We start from the raw sequence: 18869 nt of genomic DNA on the forward strand, positions 1-18869 counted from the left end.
CAACAGAGCCGCTAGTTTACTGATTGTTTACTTTCGAAGACTAGGAAGAGGAGATGCTGTGTCCGGACTCCAGCAGAACAGAGAGATGACACTATGCCAACTTCCACCTTGTCACATTTAAAGGCTATTTATTCCTAACACTCTCTCTTCCCTTTTTTTTCTGTTTTTGTGTTTCCCACATGTCTCTATCAGAATTCATTGCTTTCATTTATACACATTTGTATAATTAACTTCTGAAGCTCTACTTTACAAGCAAGTTATGTACTTTATCTAATGTGTATTCAGGAAGTGTCACATTTGCAGGCAGCAAATGGTTTCTTTTTTTTTTTTACAAACCAGGAAGGACTTTCCAAAGGTTACACAGCAATGGTGAGGCTGGTCAAACAGAGTTCTGTTAGCACAGCTGACAAAAGCTGAAGGGACTCAAGGGTGGGAAAGAAAAAAAAAAAAAAAAAAAAAAAGGTAAGAATGAGTCTTCACTCAACAGAAACCACGGTAGATAGATTCTTCACCTGCTGGAAAATGTGGGAGCTCCTGAGGGAAAGCTGTCTTCCAGAATGGAAAAGAGATGATGGAAAGTTGGCTAGAAAGACAATGTTCAAATATTTATTTGCTAATACCCTATCTTAAATAGAGCTAATCATATTCTATAAAAACAGCTGTAGGCAAACCCTGTTCAAACATCTGATGTCTTAAATCACCTTAAATCCAGGAACTCTGGACTAAAACCAGCAATGTCAGAAGGAACTGGACCTGCAACAGTTCTCATTTACACCAAACACTGAACAGTTCCAGGAAAACTGGTGAAGCTCTTCATGAAAGGCTGGATGTTACACTTCTGTTGGGAGCAGAGTCTTCTCATGCAGTGATGAACCCTCACCTGAAAGCCAGCTAATACTACCCTAATACCGGATGGGTAAAAAGAAAGATAAGGAAAAGATGCCCACCCTGTTAAACAAGCAATAGGTGGCCAAACACACATACACCTCGGTTCACATTCTGGCACCTCCATACTGAGGCTTAAATGAGTCCCTCCCTCTGTTTACACACACTCCTATTTAATTTAGTTTCTCTCTATATAAAATTCATACTGCATGACATAAACCTCCCTAAACTGCAAGCTCAGAGAAAGCAGCACAACTATGATCCTAGTAGCCAGCTGCACAGCCAGCCCGGCACTGGGGAGCTGAAAATTTCAGAGCTCCTTCCTATCTGCTGAACTAGAAAAACAGTTCCACAACCTGAAGATGATAATGTATTGTTCTAAAATCCTCTCAGGTAATTATTTAATTAGGAAAATTTGACAACTGGGTGTGATCAGATCCTCCATTCAAGCTGGATCGGATCCTTCATAAAAGCTGTGCTCTGCTTTCTAAAATGTCAGCCATTTGACAGCTGTTTATTCTCAAGCTTGTGTGCTGTGTCCATTTCCTCCTCCCTTCCCAGTTATTTACTTTCAGATTACCAACTCTATAGAGCAGGTGTTACCCAGAGAAACAAAAGCAAATGGACAGGGAAAAAAAAAAGCCCTCAACTGTAGATCTTTGTCTGGTAGGGTGGCATAAAACCAAACACGCAGAGTACTAAAACAGCCTTCCCATTCTGCTTTTTAAATGCTGTTTGATTATAGCATTATAAATTCTATCCTGCCTAAAAGTGTAATTGCTTCCGAAGAACATCGTTTCATTTTTCTGTCACTCTGAAGATGGAAAATAACAGATAGCACAGAAGATCGTAGTTAACTTTGTGTTTTTTTTTCTTCAACATTTGTTTTTACTATTGTTGCATTCATTTTGAATAAGCAACTTTTATTGCTGCAATTTGCCCATGGAAGTCATCCCCTGAATGTAATGCATGTTGGTAAATCATAACTAAGAGCTGACCCAGTTAACCAAAATAAACCTTCAGATAGGTAGTGCTAACGAGAGTATTTTAAAATCTTTGGAATTTCAGTTCACACGGAAATTTCATTCAGTTCAAGGAAAGGGAACATTGCAGAACTGGACCCCAGATTTTAAGTGTTGCAAAAAATAAATAAACAAAAAAAAAAATGTTTCTTAAATATGAATCAGTATGATCAAATGAAATCAAAAATCTAAACGGAAAACACTCTGCTGAAGAATTTTTGGGGTTTATCGCTGTCAGCCAAGTCACTAACTCCAAGATGTGTTCACCTTCATTCATTTGCTTGATATTTACTTTGGGATCTTGTCTTCATTAACATTCGTCTATTTCCAGAAACCCGTGAGAGATGCCTAATTCCCAACTTCCCCTCCTTCTTCCTTTCTTTCTTCTTTGAGGACAAAGTAAGAAGTAGGATAGTGCCTGGTGACTACAGCCTCCTCCAACAAATGGGAGCAGTCACTATAATCCATGCAGAGATGCCGTGACAGTCTTCTCAGTCTGAGAAGACATGAGGGCAGGACACAGAAGAAGCTGGGTACAATATTTTGCCAGTGTAAGAAACTAACTCCATACTGGAATACCGAGCTGTGCTCAAATCTAGAAAAGATTGCATGATAAGAGCAATAGCTCACTGAAGATGTTTGATAGCCTAACATCTATCATATCAGATAGCAAATAAAGCATTCCACATTCCAAAGTATAAATTATAACAAATCATTCTGCAAGAGAAATACACCATGATGTCCATATTCTTTAAAAATAGAATTAACATTCACATTCTTTGGTGGTGTCTTATCTCCATTAATCACAGATTATCATCCTTGCTGCTGCGTTTATAATTCACATCTGAAGAGTAAATAGAATATGAAATCTGACTTCCAAACCCTTTCTGACAGAGAGCTCAGGTTAATAGGAGACTCTCCTTTATAAGGACAACCCATGTCAAAGTTTCATGCTGTGGAGAATTCAGGGGCACTATCAGCATAAAACAGTTCTATCCCCAAATGCACCTCCCTGTTGCCATTTCAGGGACACCAGCACTAACATCAGTCCTGCTATAACTCATGAAAGAAGCTGTGACTTTTTTTTTTTTTTTTTTCAGCAAAACCAATACCCTGTCCAAAGGCAAGATCAAGCATTTCCTGGCAGGAATACCATAAACAGTTGCTACTGCCAAACATTCTGTATTGCAAAGCTGCTGCCTGGTAATAGTTGAAAAAACACAGACCATTTCTTAGCACACAAACTCGTCATCAGGCCTGAGGATGAGACCTTCACCTTCCAAGTAAAGCAACTGTCAGAAAGAACTGCTCTGAGTTCAGCTGAATTGTATTAACCACCTTTAGAAAGTTTTAGGGGAAAGATAGCCCTTCGGTGCAGACCAGAATGTAAGAATATCTTTAGCCCTCTTAGGACAGCAAGAGATAGACAGGTAATTATCTCCTGCAGAATAATGGGAACAGAAAATGTTGATGTGCCAGAAATCCCAAATATCTATCTTTCAGCACCAAAGATTGATTTTGGTAAGGTATTTTGTAGAATGTGTTGAGGTGCAAGCCTGAGAGATCAAAGACAAATGGGGAGGAGGGTAAACAAGTTTTTTACATGTGTCTGGGTGTTCCTGCCTTTTTCTGAATTTTGTAAGCTCATTATGTAATGCATGCTTGGTCTCACTTGCATTATTTTCTCTGAGGGCATCTGGAAGTATATTACATTTTGGGAGGCATGTACATCCTTCTGCTTTACCTTGTACTTGTTGGCTCTGATTTCAAGCTTATGTAACCATCATTGCGTGCTGTTAAGCTATGACTGAAAGAAAAGACCTTACACCCACTACAGCCAGCTGTACTTCCCTTAAAACTTCTAGTTACTGATTTTTACACCTTAAAATAGCTTGTTTTATCAACTTATTAGTTTGAGGCAAAGTAGGTATGCAATGTTATGTGCTAACTACCGGTTGAGAAAGGCTGTGCATCAGCAGACTGTTTAGTACTTGTCAAGTATGTTGCACTGAAAGAAACTCTAGAAAAAAATAGGATGCAGTAATTTCCTAAGCTACTTTACTTCTCAAAAATTCCTTCTCAAAAGGAATAAATTCTATAAAGCTAAGCCTTGCTAATCTTTTCAGAAAAAAAAGTTTTTTAAGTTTTTGATGAGCACAGCTGTTCTGAATGCCCTACTGTTACTGGGAATGCTATAGTGTATTATTGACACTGTGAAATTGTTGAGATAAAAATAGAGTCATCCCAACCCCCCTCAAAGCAAAGGCCCTAAAACTCACATAGGAAAACTCAGTAATCCTACAGACACATTAACCTCCGTGCCCTTCATGCTCTCTCTTGACTGTCCAAAACTAGGAAGTCCCATGGTGCCTTCCTTCAGCTCTCCCACCACCAGACTCCCCCACATTTTTCTATCATCTTACCTGCAGACCATTTACCTGCTCATTTACCTGCTTTATTTCCTTTACTCACTCAGTCCAGTCTGCGCATTTCTTCCATCTCATTCATAGGTCACTTTTATCTGTTTGCAATTACCAGAGGTGACCGTCTCAAGGAAAAAATTTTCCAGGTCTAGTGGAGTCCTTCAGCAGCATTACTCATTTCAGCCCCTTATGTGACAAACATGCTTGACAAATCACAGGACCTTCCTAACCAGCTTACTGGTGAGACCTACACATCTCAAAGTCATGCCTGTGGTTTTGAAGTAATACAGGAGGTGATCCTCACCCAACCTACCTTCACTTTAAGCTAAGTCATTAGGCTCTCTTCACTGGGGGAAGAAAGGTGAATGACTCCCCAGGTGTGCTTGCCTTTCCCCAAGCATAACCTGAGCGTCTGATTTTTGCATTGTTATGATGCAATACCAACCACGTAGATATTTATAGCCAGAGAGATAGTCTCCCTGTCCTGGGAATCTTACACAACAGAGGACAATACCAAGTGGAAAGGAATAGCTGCATTCTGGGAGATATTCATCTGACCCGTGTTAGCTATGTACATTTGGGAAAGAAAAATTGAAATGTATAAACTAGATCTAGGTTAAAAGGTACCTGGAGTGATTAGCTCAAATAATCACATTTAGTTAGATGAATCCCAGCTCTCACGTTAGGAGAACTTCATCCTTCTTTGCTATCCCCAGACAACTTTTCACAGTCTACACACATTACCTGACTCCCCTGTGGCCATAGGTTTGGCCTAAATGAATGAACTGATGTTTCTGCTTTTCCTTCCTGTCACCTTGCCTCATTTTCTCATGCCTCCATCAGGCCCATTGAACATCTCAATTTTGCTGCTGCATTTGACTGGCTCCTCTATGAGAATGAGTAACCCCATCGAGTCATCAGTTTACATATTTGTAGAGCCTATACAACATATTAATCTTCATTCATGACCTTCAATTGCAATGCATTTACTTTAATACCTCATTTCTCATTTCCTTTTTTAAACATCCACATTCCCCAAATGCCTCTACTCCTTGGCCTCTCTTCTGATTGTTCCCCTGAAAACATGCTGTTTGTCTCTTCTTCTTCTGCATCTTCACCTGCTTGTTCTTCACCTGCAAACATAAAGTCATTTCACCAGCAACAATATTACTTAACTTCCTAAATTTATCAAGAATGACCATGCTGAGCCTGACCAAAGGCACATCCAGCTCAGCATCCTGTCTTCAACGGAGATTAGCAGTGGCCTTTCCCTCTTGGATGCTTTCCATCCTTTGCCAGCTTTATCACCAGGACCAGGTTGATCTTTCCTTCAGTCTTCATTGGATGCCCTCCTAAATCTGCTTGTAAACACTAACACGGATTTTAGCAAGACCTTAAATATCCGGTACTTGTAAGAATAGCTTCAGAGGTTTTTCAAAATTTTAGGCTTACAGTGAGGTCAAAACATTTATTGTTTTGAGGAAGCTGGCATATATACTATTTTGGGCTTCCTTCCTGTGGATTTGGATATATCTGACCAAAGCCAATCACCTAAATGTAAGATCATATTCTTATGCTCTCAATGTAAACCTGATCAACAAACCTCAGCTCTCCACTTATCAGTGGCCTCCACTGCCTTCAGGGACTGCAGTTGCCCTTTTCTCACTGAGGGCAGTCTCTCCACACTGATGTTTAAAAACATTGCTGTTCACTGTGGCAAAGTTCACAGGCAACTGATTATTTATCATCAACGTGTCAACATCAAATACCCTTTGCTGTTAGCAGAACTGCCCACGTATTCCAGGATCTAACAGCTAAGAGTAACCTCATTTCCTCTTGGTAGACTGACTGATGGCATGGCATGATGATGGTACAGTATGATGAAGTTTTGGGGTCTGGTATTCTTCCTCGGTAACAAAAAAAGAAGTAAGACAAGTAGAAATACTATTTTACTTCACCAAACAACAATGAGAAATGTTTAAGTATGCTCAGGTGCGAAGCAGAAAGGAGCTTGTATTTCCAGAACTTCATCTGTTTTCTCTCAATCAAGTAATCAGATAAAAGAAGAAAACCTCTCTAGAAATCCCATCCTATGGACAACCTCCAGAACACCCTGCAATGACTTCCTTTTACCTATAAATGAATTAATTCACTTCCTGTCTATTTGACCCTCTCAACAAATACAAGTCAGATGACAGTAAAAGAAGGTGTGGACAATACATTTCAAGTTGGAAAGGATAGTGTAGAACAGTCGTGACCTGATGCCAAAAAAATCCATGCATATTCTTATCTCCTTTTCAATTGAACTAGCAGATACGCATACCTTGGTATCAAGATAGACATAAGCATTGCTTTTTAACATGACTGCTTACTTAGAAACGTTTCTAGAATACAAGAAAGCAAGTAAATACTTTTGATGAAGGGAAAATTCTTGCATTGAATCCTTCACTTTATGAGTACATAGCACTGTCTTACTTAAATTATTGTCTTGTTAGGTTTCTTTGCTACCATTGTACCATAAATTACATATCATTGATAATTATATCAAAGCAATACGATACCAAAATAACTCCGTGCCTATAAGAAGTCCCAAATTACTCTGTCATGGCAAAGTCAAGCAATTCTATCTGCTGAACAGATGGTAACACTAATTCCCAACTTTCTCAGCCAGTTGCTGCAAGACTCAACTGGAATTTTGATCCAAATGCTGTGGAAGTCAATGGGAAGGCTGACATTGACTTCAGTGAGCTCAGCTCAAAGTTGTGGCAGGAAGCAAAATTTAAGTCTGGTTTCAGCCATGGCTCTCCAAGATAGTTGACAATGAGAAATGAGAACAATAGTTACGTTAATTTTGTCATGGTAACATCCACCCAACAAGAACTAAACCAAGATCCACATTTTTGCCATTCCCCATGCAACAGCCACAGGCAAAGGCTCTCTATCACGACATCCTTTGCACCATATTTGAAGCACTGACTCAAAGCCAAAGGTTTTCTATTTTGTTATTTGTCCTACTATTTACTTCATCCTCTTGTAATGTAAGAATCCGCACTGAAGAAATTCTTTCCACCATTGGTAAATGAAATCCCTGTTCTTATTTCTTACTTCTGTTCAACTACAATCAAAGGAAATTCCTAACCTATGCTGAAATTATTTCTTTCCACCATTAAACATTCACACTGCACTTTTTGAGAGTCCTACAATTTACATGCAACGTTATATAAAAGTCTTTGAGTAAAGTCAACCTCATTTAAATGCTAATGAAATGTAACACGCTCACAGCTATGGATTTGAAAGAATCTTACATGTTTATAAGATGAAATTTGACCAACTTGTCTTTTTGTTAAAAATTAAAACCATAGGCATGCAACTGGCAGAAATTTGCAAATGATGATTTGAATACAACTTTGAAGGAACTTCTTACATGGTTCATGGAACAAATGCTTCTAGAAATTTCCACAGCAGTACACATTTAAGAAGAAACTTCAGATTAAAAAAAAAAAAAAATCAGGATGATGAGCAGCACAAAGGATTAATTTCTATTCCCAAAGTATACTCGCATTCACTGAAGGTTATACGCATCATTTTACACATTAGAGGTCAACGCGAAGGCACTGCAGCATGCCCAGACTTACTCTCTTTACCAGTATATATCAGAATGATATATGGTATATACCAGTATATATTGGAATGACTTCTACTATAAAGTATTTTAGGACTAATGAAATAATTTGATAATCAATGTTCACAGTTTACTTTGGTCTCTACTTCACCCAGCATATCTACTACAAAAATTAGAAGTTTAACTATGAAGTTTAAATACGAAAATTTTAAGTTTAACTTATTCCTCAGCATAATCATCTGCTAATAAAAAAGTTACTTATAAAAAAAAATCTATACAGCCATCATTACAGGAGCAGAACAATCCAAGTCTGAAGAATTTAGCAGGCATAATTGGGATAGATTGTTTACAGAAGATTACTTTGTAAAACACTTTTTAAAAAGTTCCACAATCTCAAATGGATTGTGTTTTATAAACAAATAAAGATTAATTTAGAATATTAAATTCCCAGTCCTGCTGTTTCACCAAAGACTAATGAACACTAAAATGTACTCGGTGTATTTTTTGTTGTGGAAAGATAATATCTTTCCTGGGCTAAACCTGGGAAAGAGGCAGAGAGAGAAGGGCCATACTTTTCCTTATTTGTTCACATTTTAAAAACTACTATAAATGTCAAGAAATGGAAGAAGCAGAAAACAATATGTGCTCTTGTTGAGAATAGCATCTTATAAAAACACCTCCCCACAGGAACAATCTACAAAGCCTCATGAATTATACAGGCAGAAGAAGCACAAATCCAAAGATACATTATTTTATTTAATTATGACTTTAAAACTTCCAATTTCCTAAACAAGTTTGTAAGTATGTGACAAAAGAAACAGATCGCCATTTGGAGATGACTACCATGATGGGAAGCACAGAGAAAAGTTGAGGAAAAAAAAAAGACAAAAAGAACAAAATAAGATGAAAACACCCCATCAAATAATAAAGATCATAAACTTCTACTTCAGAATCAGCTTTTAGGAAGACTTTCTGAAACACTTAATAGAAACAAATTAATACAAAAAAAAAAAAAAAAAAAAAACCTGTTTCTGTAATTACATGGCTTTTAAAGCAGTTTCCAGCACGTGTTATAGAGGTTTTATAATGCATGTGTTTAATTTTCAGTTAAAGAAAATGGGACTGTCCAAGAAGAAACTAAATGGGTATCTTCCACCTATAACCATAAAGAATCCCCAGACTCAGATACCTTGTAAAATTACATTTGCATCTCCTCTTTGTGCCTAAAAATTGCAGTCTACAGTTGTATGGAATCTACTATAATAGATAGTTCGAACTTGAGATTACTAAGATTGGTAACACTGGTCGATAAAAGAAAGAAGGGAACTCTAAAAGAAGGGACAGCTAAAACTGTTTCAGTTTCAGCAATGCAAACATTTTCCTGTATCTTGTCAAATGCAATAAACCCTTCTTGTCACATGCAATAAACCCAGAACTGTGAGATATCAGATATTTCCCCATCCCAGACAGAAGTAGAAAGGTTGAACTTGCTTCACTGCTATTGACAGATCTCTGAACCATACCTCCTAGACCACCGGATTCACTGTGTAAATGCAGCCTGCTCTGCCCCCACTCCTTTCCAAGGACAGCCTTTACAGGCTGGCAGGCATCCTTGCTGAGGCAGAAGCACAGGGAAGCTACAGGGAAGTGACAAACACACAAACATTGCTTTGTAGCTACAACACACTGAAAAGTATTTTGTGACCCAGATTGATTGGCACTTCATGTTCAGGGAGAGTGAATCAAAATCTGGCTAGTTTGAAAGCACAATGCATAACCCAGCACATTATTATTAAACATAAAAATTGCAGCTCTTACTTTCAGTATTTTTATGCAAGCTTTCTCCCCAGAAGATTAGGAGAAACAGTCTATATCTATAGCAACCAGGAGAGAGAGAAGGAAGGGAGGGGTATATCCAGTCCAAAATGTTTTTCCTTAAAACCTTGCATCACCACCTTCACTAGAGCAAGCATTTAATAGATCATTTTTATTGCCACTTGACTCAAGCCTCATTTAAAAAAAAAAAAAAAAAAGTCAGCTGATTTTAATTCTTCCTTAATAAACAGAGCATACATGAGGATACTTTTGTGAAAGGCTTGCTTTGTTACTGAAAGTCATTTTATATTTTGTCTTCCGAAGAAAAGGTTTCTTAGAGACAGCTAGTTTAGCTTTCACTCTCTGATCTCCATAACCACTCTAGGTAGCTCTTAAACTGGGACAAAAAACAAGTTACGACCTTCTTGGTTTAAGGTGAGTTTGGGGAAGATACTGCAAGTGAAGTGAGACTGACTGTGTTAACACGTATCGTTGGTGACAATTCTGGTGAGCCTCAGTGCAAGGGGAGGACTGACTGCCTGGGAGGGTCACAGGGGAGAACAGCATCGACCCTGAATGCACGGAGTTTGTTTTCAGGACCCCTCCTTGCTCATGAGGAGGATTTTAGCAGGTGGGGAGTTCTCCTCTAGATGTCAAATCCAGAAGGTGTCCTCTAAAAGAGGAGGGGGTTTGTCTGGGCACATCTCAGCAGAAGGAGGCTGCTTAATGGTCTTCGTGGGGTTGGACTGGGTATTTTTAGACGCCTCTAAACCACCCTTAACCACCTCAGCCCTGCTGATTCCCACCTCCAGCAGAATGACTGAGGGGTGGTCACCCCCAAAAGCCGGGGGTCTGTGGCCTAGGGTTCTGCATTTTCCAATGATGATGGCTGAAACCCCCTCAGCTGGGGCGAGGGGCAAACGCTTCAAGGCTGGCTGCCTCCCCACTGCACCACCCCGACTTCAGGGGCCTCGCTGGAACTTCGCAGCGCTGAGGGGAGCCCAAGAGCCTCGTCCCCCCCCGCGGTGCATCCCCCTGGGACGCGGGCGAGCCGGGAGGGAGCCGGGGAGCCCGGTGGCGAGCTGAGGATGCCGGTGGCCGTGAGGTGAGCGGAGGACGGGCGCGGCCGCCCGTGTGAGGCCGGCAGCTCCCGAGGGAGGGCAGGAGGGGAACAGCTCGGCCCCGCTGCCCGCCAGCCCCCCTGCGCCCCCCGCCCCGCTCCCCACTCACCGATCCGCGCCTCGCCGGCGGAGGGCGGCTGGCTGCGCGGGGCGGCGGCGGCGACGACCTGCAGCAGCAGCAGCAGCAGCACCGCCAGCAGCAGCAGCAGCAGAGGGACGACGGAGCCGAGCGCCCCCATCATGCCTGGCCCATCGCAGGCTGCCTCCCCGCCGCTCCCTTGCCCGCCGCCGCCGGCCCCCCTCACTCCATGCCGCCCGCTTTCCCTTTCGCCTCCTCCCGCAGCCGGTTCAACACCCAGGACAGCGACCGCCGCCGGGCCGGCTCTGCTCCGCTCCGCTCCGCCCCGGCCCGCCCGGCGGAGGCGGGGGCTGCCCCTTCCCGCTCGGCGGCGCCGCCTCCCCGCTGCCTGCTGAAGGCTCCCGGCTCCCTCCTTCCCCGCCCGAGGGCGCCCGGACCCTCGGGGAGAACCGGGGACGAGGCCTGGGGCTGCCCCCGAGCCCCTGGGGGCTCTGAGCCTGCCCCGGGTGTGAGGCGCTGGTCCCCTCATCCTCCACCTCCCGTCCCCATCCCCAGCCTCTCTGGGACTGGGAGCACTGGGTCTACCTTTGGGAGGGAGCAGCGGGCTCAGGCACAAACACGGAACTGAGGGAGCTGGGGTTTTTAGTCTGGAGAAGAGGAGGCTCAGGGGAGACCTTATTGCTCTCTACAGCTACCTGAAAGAAAGGTGTGGGGAGCTGGGGGTCAGCCCCTTCTCACAGGTAACCAGTGACAGGACCAGAGGGAATGGCCTCAAGCTCCACCAGGAGAGGTTCAGGTTGCAAACAAGGAGACATTTCTTCTCAGAAAAAGCAGTCAGGCACTGTGATGAGTTGCCCAGGGAGGTGGTGGAGTCACCGTCCCTGGGGCAGCTCAAGGAAAGGTTGGACGTGGTGCTTAGGGACATGGTTTAGTGGGTGACAGTAACAGTAGGGTGGTGGTTGGACCAGATGATCGTGGAGGTCTCTTCCAACTTTAATGCTTCTATGCTTTTTCTGTGATTGACTACCTCTTCACTCACAAACTCTCAGTGTCACATACTGAGTCCTCAACGCAGCAATTTGCAGTCCCCAGGCTGAAATAGCACAGCTGCTGTGTTTGCTGGCAGGAGATCTGTGTTTGGACAGGACACCCAGCTCCATGCTGCTGTGAGGGATGACTGGGTCCCAGCCCTCTCCGTCACCCCAACATCTATCTGCCTAATTCCTCTCTTGCTGCTGAAGTTCAGATTCTTCCAATCGTCTTCATACTTGAGGTAAACAGCTCTCTACTCCCTGACAAACTTCATCCATGACTTTAGTCAGAGTCATGACAGACACACTCAAAGGTACTTTAAAGGATTAAAATTTGTAATACATGAAGCGACTTTGCCATAGACCAGAAAATTAAGAAAGCCCACAGAACAAAATGATCCTGGAAAAGCATGGGGTGGCTGAAGGGCTTTCTGCAGCCACTTTCCCACCTTCTTCCTTGCTCACAAAAGTGGCAGCTGGACCAGGGTCAGCACACGGCATCCAGCCACCACAATGGAACCAGCTGGGACCGTGAGGTGGTTAGGCCAAAGCTGGTGGCCCAGGGGCAAGCCTTGCCCCAGGCTCTGGGTACAGGGCTGCGTGGAGGTCTGCAGGGCCCAAACAGGGCTCTTACAGCTCTTGGTGCCCTGATGAACAGTTGCAGACTCCTGTTTTACTCAGGGAATAGCATGAACCTCTATGCTAGGGAAAAGTCATGGTTTCTAGAGCTTAGTGCAAAGTCCCCTCCTTTGCTGGGTGGTTAAGGCTGGCATCTTGGCTGCAATCAAGAACAATATTTGATTTGGAAAACAGAAATTTCAAAAAAAATATATGGACACTGGTTGCTGGGTGCTGGCCCAAGGTTTTCAAAAGGGATGGGTGATGTTTTGAAGCATTTCTGTCCTTGAGGTGTGTTACATGCTTGCTTACACCTTGCCTGGGAGTGGTTTCATGAACCCAAAAGGTCCCTTTAAGCCAAATGTTCTTTACCTCAGGAAATCAATTTAAACGATTCCGAAAGAAATCTGAGCACTGAAAGGGTAGAGGCAAAAAAAGGGGGGAAAAGCATTATATGGAAAGGACAAGATGAGAAATGAAAGCACTGAAACATAAATTAGTATATTCTCATGGGTTATGCAAACCATCTGGCTTTAAAAGCTAGTAGTAGGAACAAGGAAAAAGGTCATTTGAATTAGCAGAGAACTGCAAAACAACTGAAGGTAAGAAAGGAGCAAATGGCAGGCACACCGAGAGAACAAGTTGTTCGTCAAAATACAAAATAGTGGTATTATTGGAAGTCATTGCAGCTCTGCATCAAACGATTTGCATAGCTCCTGTGAATTTATGGTCAAATACTATGCAGATTTTAAAATGAAATTAAAATACTCGTAGCCACTTTGTACAGGGGATTAGCAAAATAATCACATTTGTTCAAATGCATGTGAAGCAATGTGAAAAATTAAGAGAGAAAGGGCATTCGGTAAAGCCAGGAAGAAATCCTTGAGTACACGAGGTTAGGAAAGGCAGGAGCAATGTGTCAAGAAAAGAGTAAAGAGTCAATTGGTAGGTGAATGGGGCATTTGGAAATAACTCAAGTAGCAGTTCTCAGGACTGGCAAGTCTGAAGTATTCCCTGCCTGGCTGTATTTTATGGTTTTATAGTAGGCTGCACCTAGGAAGGATACACAGTCCTGTTTTAAAGCTCCGGGAACAGACAGATTGAAGTCAGTAGGATTACATAAAATGAGTTTGATTAATGACATGGGTAAAAACTGCAAGCCTTCAGTCTGTGTGTAAATTAGATGAATAACAGAATTACAGCGTAAATATGTTATGACACATGCAGGTTACTTGCCGGTTCACAATCTTTTTCTCAAGACATTTCTCGGTGCCAAGGTTTTTAATAGCCTGTATAATAAATTAAGCATCTGAGCTTAGGCCTAACAGCCTTTATGAGGTTGTTTTGATTGTGGTTTTTATTCTGGTGTTTTCCATGGGTTTCAGAACTGTGGAAGAAGAAATCCTGAAGGGTGTAAGTCATTTGGGAAAGACTAGGAAAAATGAAATTCTATTCTTGAAGTCAGGGATGCTGTGGGGCTCTAACAAACCTTTAGGACTTGACAGTTTTGAAAAAGGAATAGAAGAGTGCATCAGTAAGTTATTTCTGTAAGGACATATTTATATTTATTTGGTAAGGGGTTCTAAACTGGTAAAGACACTGAACGGTCACTAGGAGGTGAGAGTGTCAGTTCTCCATTGGCAATGTGTCTGGAGGTGAATGAGAGACTATATGGGAGGATGGCGTTGGGAATTACAGCTCTGAAAATTTCAGCACAGTGAATAACATTAAAGTTTATCATGTCCTTAATTGCTGGAGCTGAGTCTATTATTCCCTTACAGGTGTAAAAAAAACGTGGCAGGCAAAGTGAAAGGAGAGCTGGGTAATCTATATGATTTTATACATATGAGAGATTTGCATCCTTATCCATGGTAACCACAGCTGAACAGAAGGTTTTCAACACTTTGCTGGTTGAAAATGCTGTGTTGTCTGACTAAGGCTTTTCATGAGAAACATGTGGTTTAAGCAAACTTCCACTCGGAAGGGGATTTTTCTGAGAATGATCCCAGAATGACAAATTGCCTGGTAGCCAGGACACCTGCCCGGCATGAGATCTTAAAGGTTCATGTTTTCTCTGTTTGATTCAAAGAGGTGACCTAACACTAAGAAGGTCACTCTCTCGCTTTTTCCCTGTCTCTCTCTTTCACTGGGCCATTCAATGCTGTTATTAAAAGCAAACAGGTTAGAAAGGACGTTGGTAGCAGAGGTGGTTTAGCATGGAAGAAGCTGAGTTAATGATAGAGCTTTTAGAAATGTAAGAAGAAATGGTACCAAGATTACATGAACAAAAAAATGGATGGTGGGAAATAAATGTAGATAAATATATGATTCATTTAAAGTAGAGCACTGCCAGAGAATGATCTGGGCATAAAAAATACACAAAGAGAAAATACTCATAATAGTTACATAGATTCATAGCATATCTGAGTTGGAAAGGACCCACAAGGATCACTGAGTCCAGCTCCTGAGTCCCCAAAGGACAACCCCAAAAAAATAAAAATAAAAATAAAATCAGATCCCAGACCCTGTGTCTGAAAACATTGTCCAAATACTTCTTGAACTCCTGCAGCTTGGTGCCATGACCACTTCCCTGGGGAGCCTGTTCCAGTGCCTGACCACCCTCTCTACATGCTTATAAGCAATTAAGTGATGTGAGTAAAATGTAGTAAACAGGATTAAAATAATAAAAGCTAAGTGTGAGGAATATAAAACACAAAGGTAGCATCTGAATTTCTCCATGTACTCAAGTAGTGAGGTCATGTCTGTGAACTTTTGCAGACCTGTTTTTTATTTACAGCCGGGAATTATGTATACACAAGCACAGGTACATCTGTGGGATCATAGGAATAGTACACGTGTATTTGTGCACGGTACAACTGCGTGCTCTGTCTCAGGATCACAGAGCTGTTTGTCAGTTTATCCAAGTATAAAGAGCCTGAACAAAAGGTCAATTCCAGCTATGCTTAAGACCTGCATAGAAAAACACACCTTTTTTTTAAAAAAAAAAAAAAAAAAAAAAAGATATTAAAATTACCTTATTAATTTTTTCTTCCCCTTGCCGCCCCTTCCCCTCTCTTCCCCCCACCCCATCAAGGCCTCTGAGTGGGTTAATTGCAGATCATTTGTCCTGTTAATGGGTCCAAAATCCACAGGGAACAATATCTATCAGGCAGTTTATCTAAGATTCAGTAACCTAGATATCTTGGCACAGCTTTAAGATGTCTTGGCGGCGAATGAGGAGAGAAGGAGATAGAAAGGCTTATGCTATATCCATGCCCAGACAAGACAGCATTTAGACTCTTTTACTATGTACATTTAATGCTTCTTGAGGATGTAGGTAAAATATTCTCAGACTTTACATGAAAAATGTTAAATACTATTAACGTCAGAAATAAGTGCAGTGAGATGATTTAGCTCAATAACGTCTTCTATAAAGACAGTTATTTAACCCTTTGTCATACAAGAGTCTTAATGGCGTCTGTGCACAGATTTCATTGCAGATTTTCTGTATGGACCCAAATGGAGCTCTTTAGAGGTTTGGCACTGCACATGTATTCTCTGATACCTTCTGTACTGGTTTCAGGGCTCAGAGAGCTGGTTGAGCTGCAGTAATCCTCCTGCATCTTGTTGTGACTTAAGAACTTCTTGCAGAGGCCTGTGAATAATGAGAATAGAAAAACCATCAATGGAGCCACAACTTGGAGGACCATGAGGAATACAAGAGGAATGGTACAATTGCCACTTGGCATATTAAGGGTGCGAGCAACCATAAACTGCTTTAGGAGGCTGACGAGCTCTGGACCCTGTTCAGGACAATTTGACAAAGACAGTATTTGAACAGTGACTGAGGTACTGGTCACACGTTCAAATTCTTGCAATTGACATTTTAATTATTCAGTGTTATTGATGGAAAGTTGAAACAGACAAGATTAAATATATATATATATAGTGTTTTCCTTTTATTGCAACTGTATTGTGGAGGCTGTAATAGCTCTTGGGACTGAAAGTATTCAGAAAGTTACCAGTAATGTTGCACCATGTGCTTACAAGTAGCTTTTTTTATTCAGGGATGTTGAAAAAGTCTGTGCATGTTTATCTAGCTGTGTGTGTTCAACCCTTTCCTTAAGAGAAAACATCTCACTTATTTGTTCCACATACACATTTTAAAAATACTGGATTCAAGCAGGCTAATATTTAATATGTAGCATTTATTTTGAATATTTTAAAACTGTTAAGAATGAAGAACTTTATCCTGCAAATCCTGCCTCAGGTCATATCAGCAGTGATTGTGGTCTCTGTTTCTCAGGTATTGAATATTTCATGGTATTACTAAAAGTACTTGAAAGGATCTTAGCATCCAATACAGAGATCACTGATCATCAGTGTTAGATTGATTTCATATCTATAAAACTAGCAAAGTCTGAGAGATTTTTAAATGAATTCTCACTTGATCCAGTATTTGCAGGGTGTAGAAAATGTCAGATATTGCCATCAGATGAGTACACAGTGGTTTCTATACTTACTCTGTACCTTATTGCAGGTCATTTGGCTCCGGGATACCTCTGAGCAGTCTGGGACAGGGTGACCAAGTATTTGTTATATAATTACAAACCCAAACTACATTTTCCCTCATGTTTGGGAAGAATGGAAAACTTTTTTAAAGATAGTAAAGAAAAAATTGCAGTGGTATCACCCAATGAATAATACTAAATGAATGCCCTTTCAGCATGTTGTATGTAGTTAGATAAAATAGTCTCCGTTGACAGAAGATTGTGGTGGGATTCATTTTATGAATATCACAGCAATTCAGTTGTATCTAGGAACAATGTTTTAATGTACTGTTGATTTCAGCTATTTTAAAGCTTTCCTTGCTTCTAAAACAGTATTAGAAAATGGCTTTACTCTGGAGCACGTTAGAATTTTTACTCGAGGTATTTCTGCATCACTGAGAAACAGGAGTTCAATACGGAGCCAGAAGGAAAAATCTTCAAGAACTGTGCAACTGGATGACTGACAGAGGTTTTTTGGAAAAGGAAGAAAAAAAAAGTAGGTTGATTTTAGTTATGACTGGGAAGCTGTGAGCTGGTCTTTTATTCCCTGTGCTGTAACAGAATGATAATGGTTTTTATGCGCTGCTGGAAAGAGCAGCTGGAAAGGAGCCTAAAATGGAGTCTTCAGGGCCCGAGAGAGGAAATGCAGCTAGAGAGAAAATTGAAATTACCTGTGAGAATAGCAGGAGATGTGACTGAAAACTATAAATGTGACTTACATTAACTGAAGCCCTAAACATCTCAGTTTGTGAGTGCTTGCTTAGGTTAGTGCGTTTTGAGTTGGTTTCTAAAACTGTAGGAACTCTTGGTACCAGCCCAGCCACTTCAGTGTGTGTGGTACTTTGGGTCTGTGTGAAAAAATTCCACAATGTTCTTTGCTAGGGAGGCAGCAGAGAGCAGATTCTGTAAAGGTAGGTCTGGACTGAACCCAGTTTTATTTGATGTACATTTACAATTCTAGCTGACTTGTTCAAATAGCACTTCTGGCAGTATCTACATCAAATGGGGTGCTGTGGCTGTGCCTGATATCCATGTGGTGGGAATGAAGGAAAAGGTAGAACGAAGCACCTGCAAGCAGCAGTGTATGGATATTCCAACCCAGTGCAGAACAGCCCTCCGGCGTCTCAAGGTGGGGCTACAAAAACATGAATCCAGACTCTGAGCCCACTTCTGAAATCTGTGCATCCAGTGTCAGGCTGTGAAAGGAGCTTGTACTTCACTGGGGGAGGGACGACCTCGGTGAGCACCAGCACAGGTCACAGACATGCACTAGAGCCAGAACTCCTTAAATCAGAAAAGCTTTGGCTCTTGCTAATGCCCATCAGCTCAAATCAATACAGAGGCTAAACGCCGTGGCTGGCCTGTCCAGAAGTCAGTGGAGACAAATTTCCAAGTTAAACCCACCTGAATTCCTAATGATTTCCATGGGTGTGTAGAGCACTTAGCACATCTGAAAAAATTACCATTTGAGCATATCAAGACGGTGTATCCAGATTAAATGATTAGACTTCAGATGTTTCTCTGTGAATGGATTCTTGTTCCTTGAAGAACAGGTTGAAACCCCTAGGTGTGTGATCCATGATTACATTTGGTTGCCATTGCTCTGAACAGATTTCAAATGTCAAGAGGGAGCCACATTTTTAAATGCATTAGGAGCTCTGAGATGCTCGATGAGAGGGAGGTCAGAAACAGTTAAAAAAAAA

General features: G+C 41.5%; 1 protein-coding gene across 1 annotated transcript in view; it reads right to left on the reverse strand.

Moving 5' to 3' along the window:
- The window catches only part of PTPRN2 (protein tyrosine phosphatase receptor type N2), a 654334-nt gene extending 643112 nt beyond the window's left edge, over positions 1 to 11222 (reverse strand). Inside the window, exon 1 of the mRNA XM_082755144.1 lies at positions 10998 to 11222. Coding sequence (XP_082611270.1) covers positions 10998 to 11130 — 133 coding nt within the window. The 5' untranslated portion in view covers positions 11131 to 11222. The remainder of the gene's footprint in view (positions 1 to 10997) is intronic.
- Between the last annotated feature and the right edge of the window lie 7647 nt (positions 11223 to 18869).

Source organism: Aythya marila, assembly GCF_965140915.1.
Source record: "Aythya marila genome assembly, chromosome: 2".
Taxonomy (NCBI): Eukaryota; Metazoa; Chordata; class Aves; order Anseriformes; family Anatidae; genus Aythya; species Aythya marila.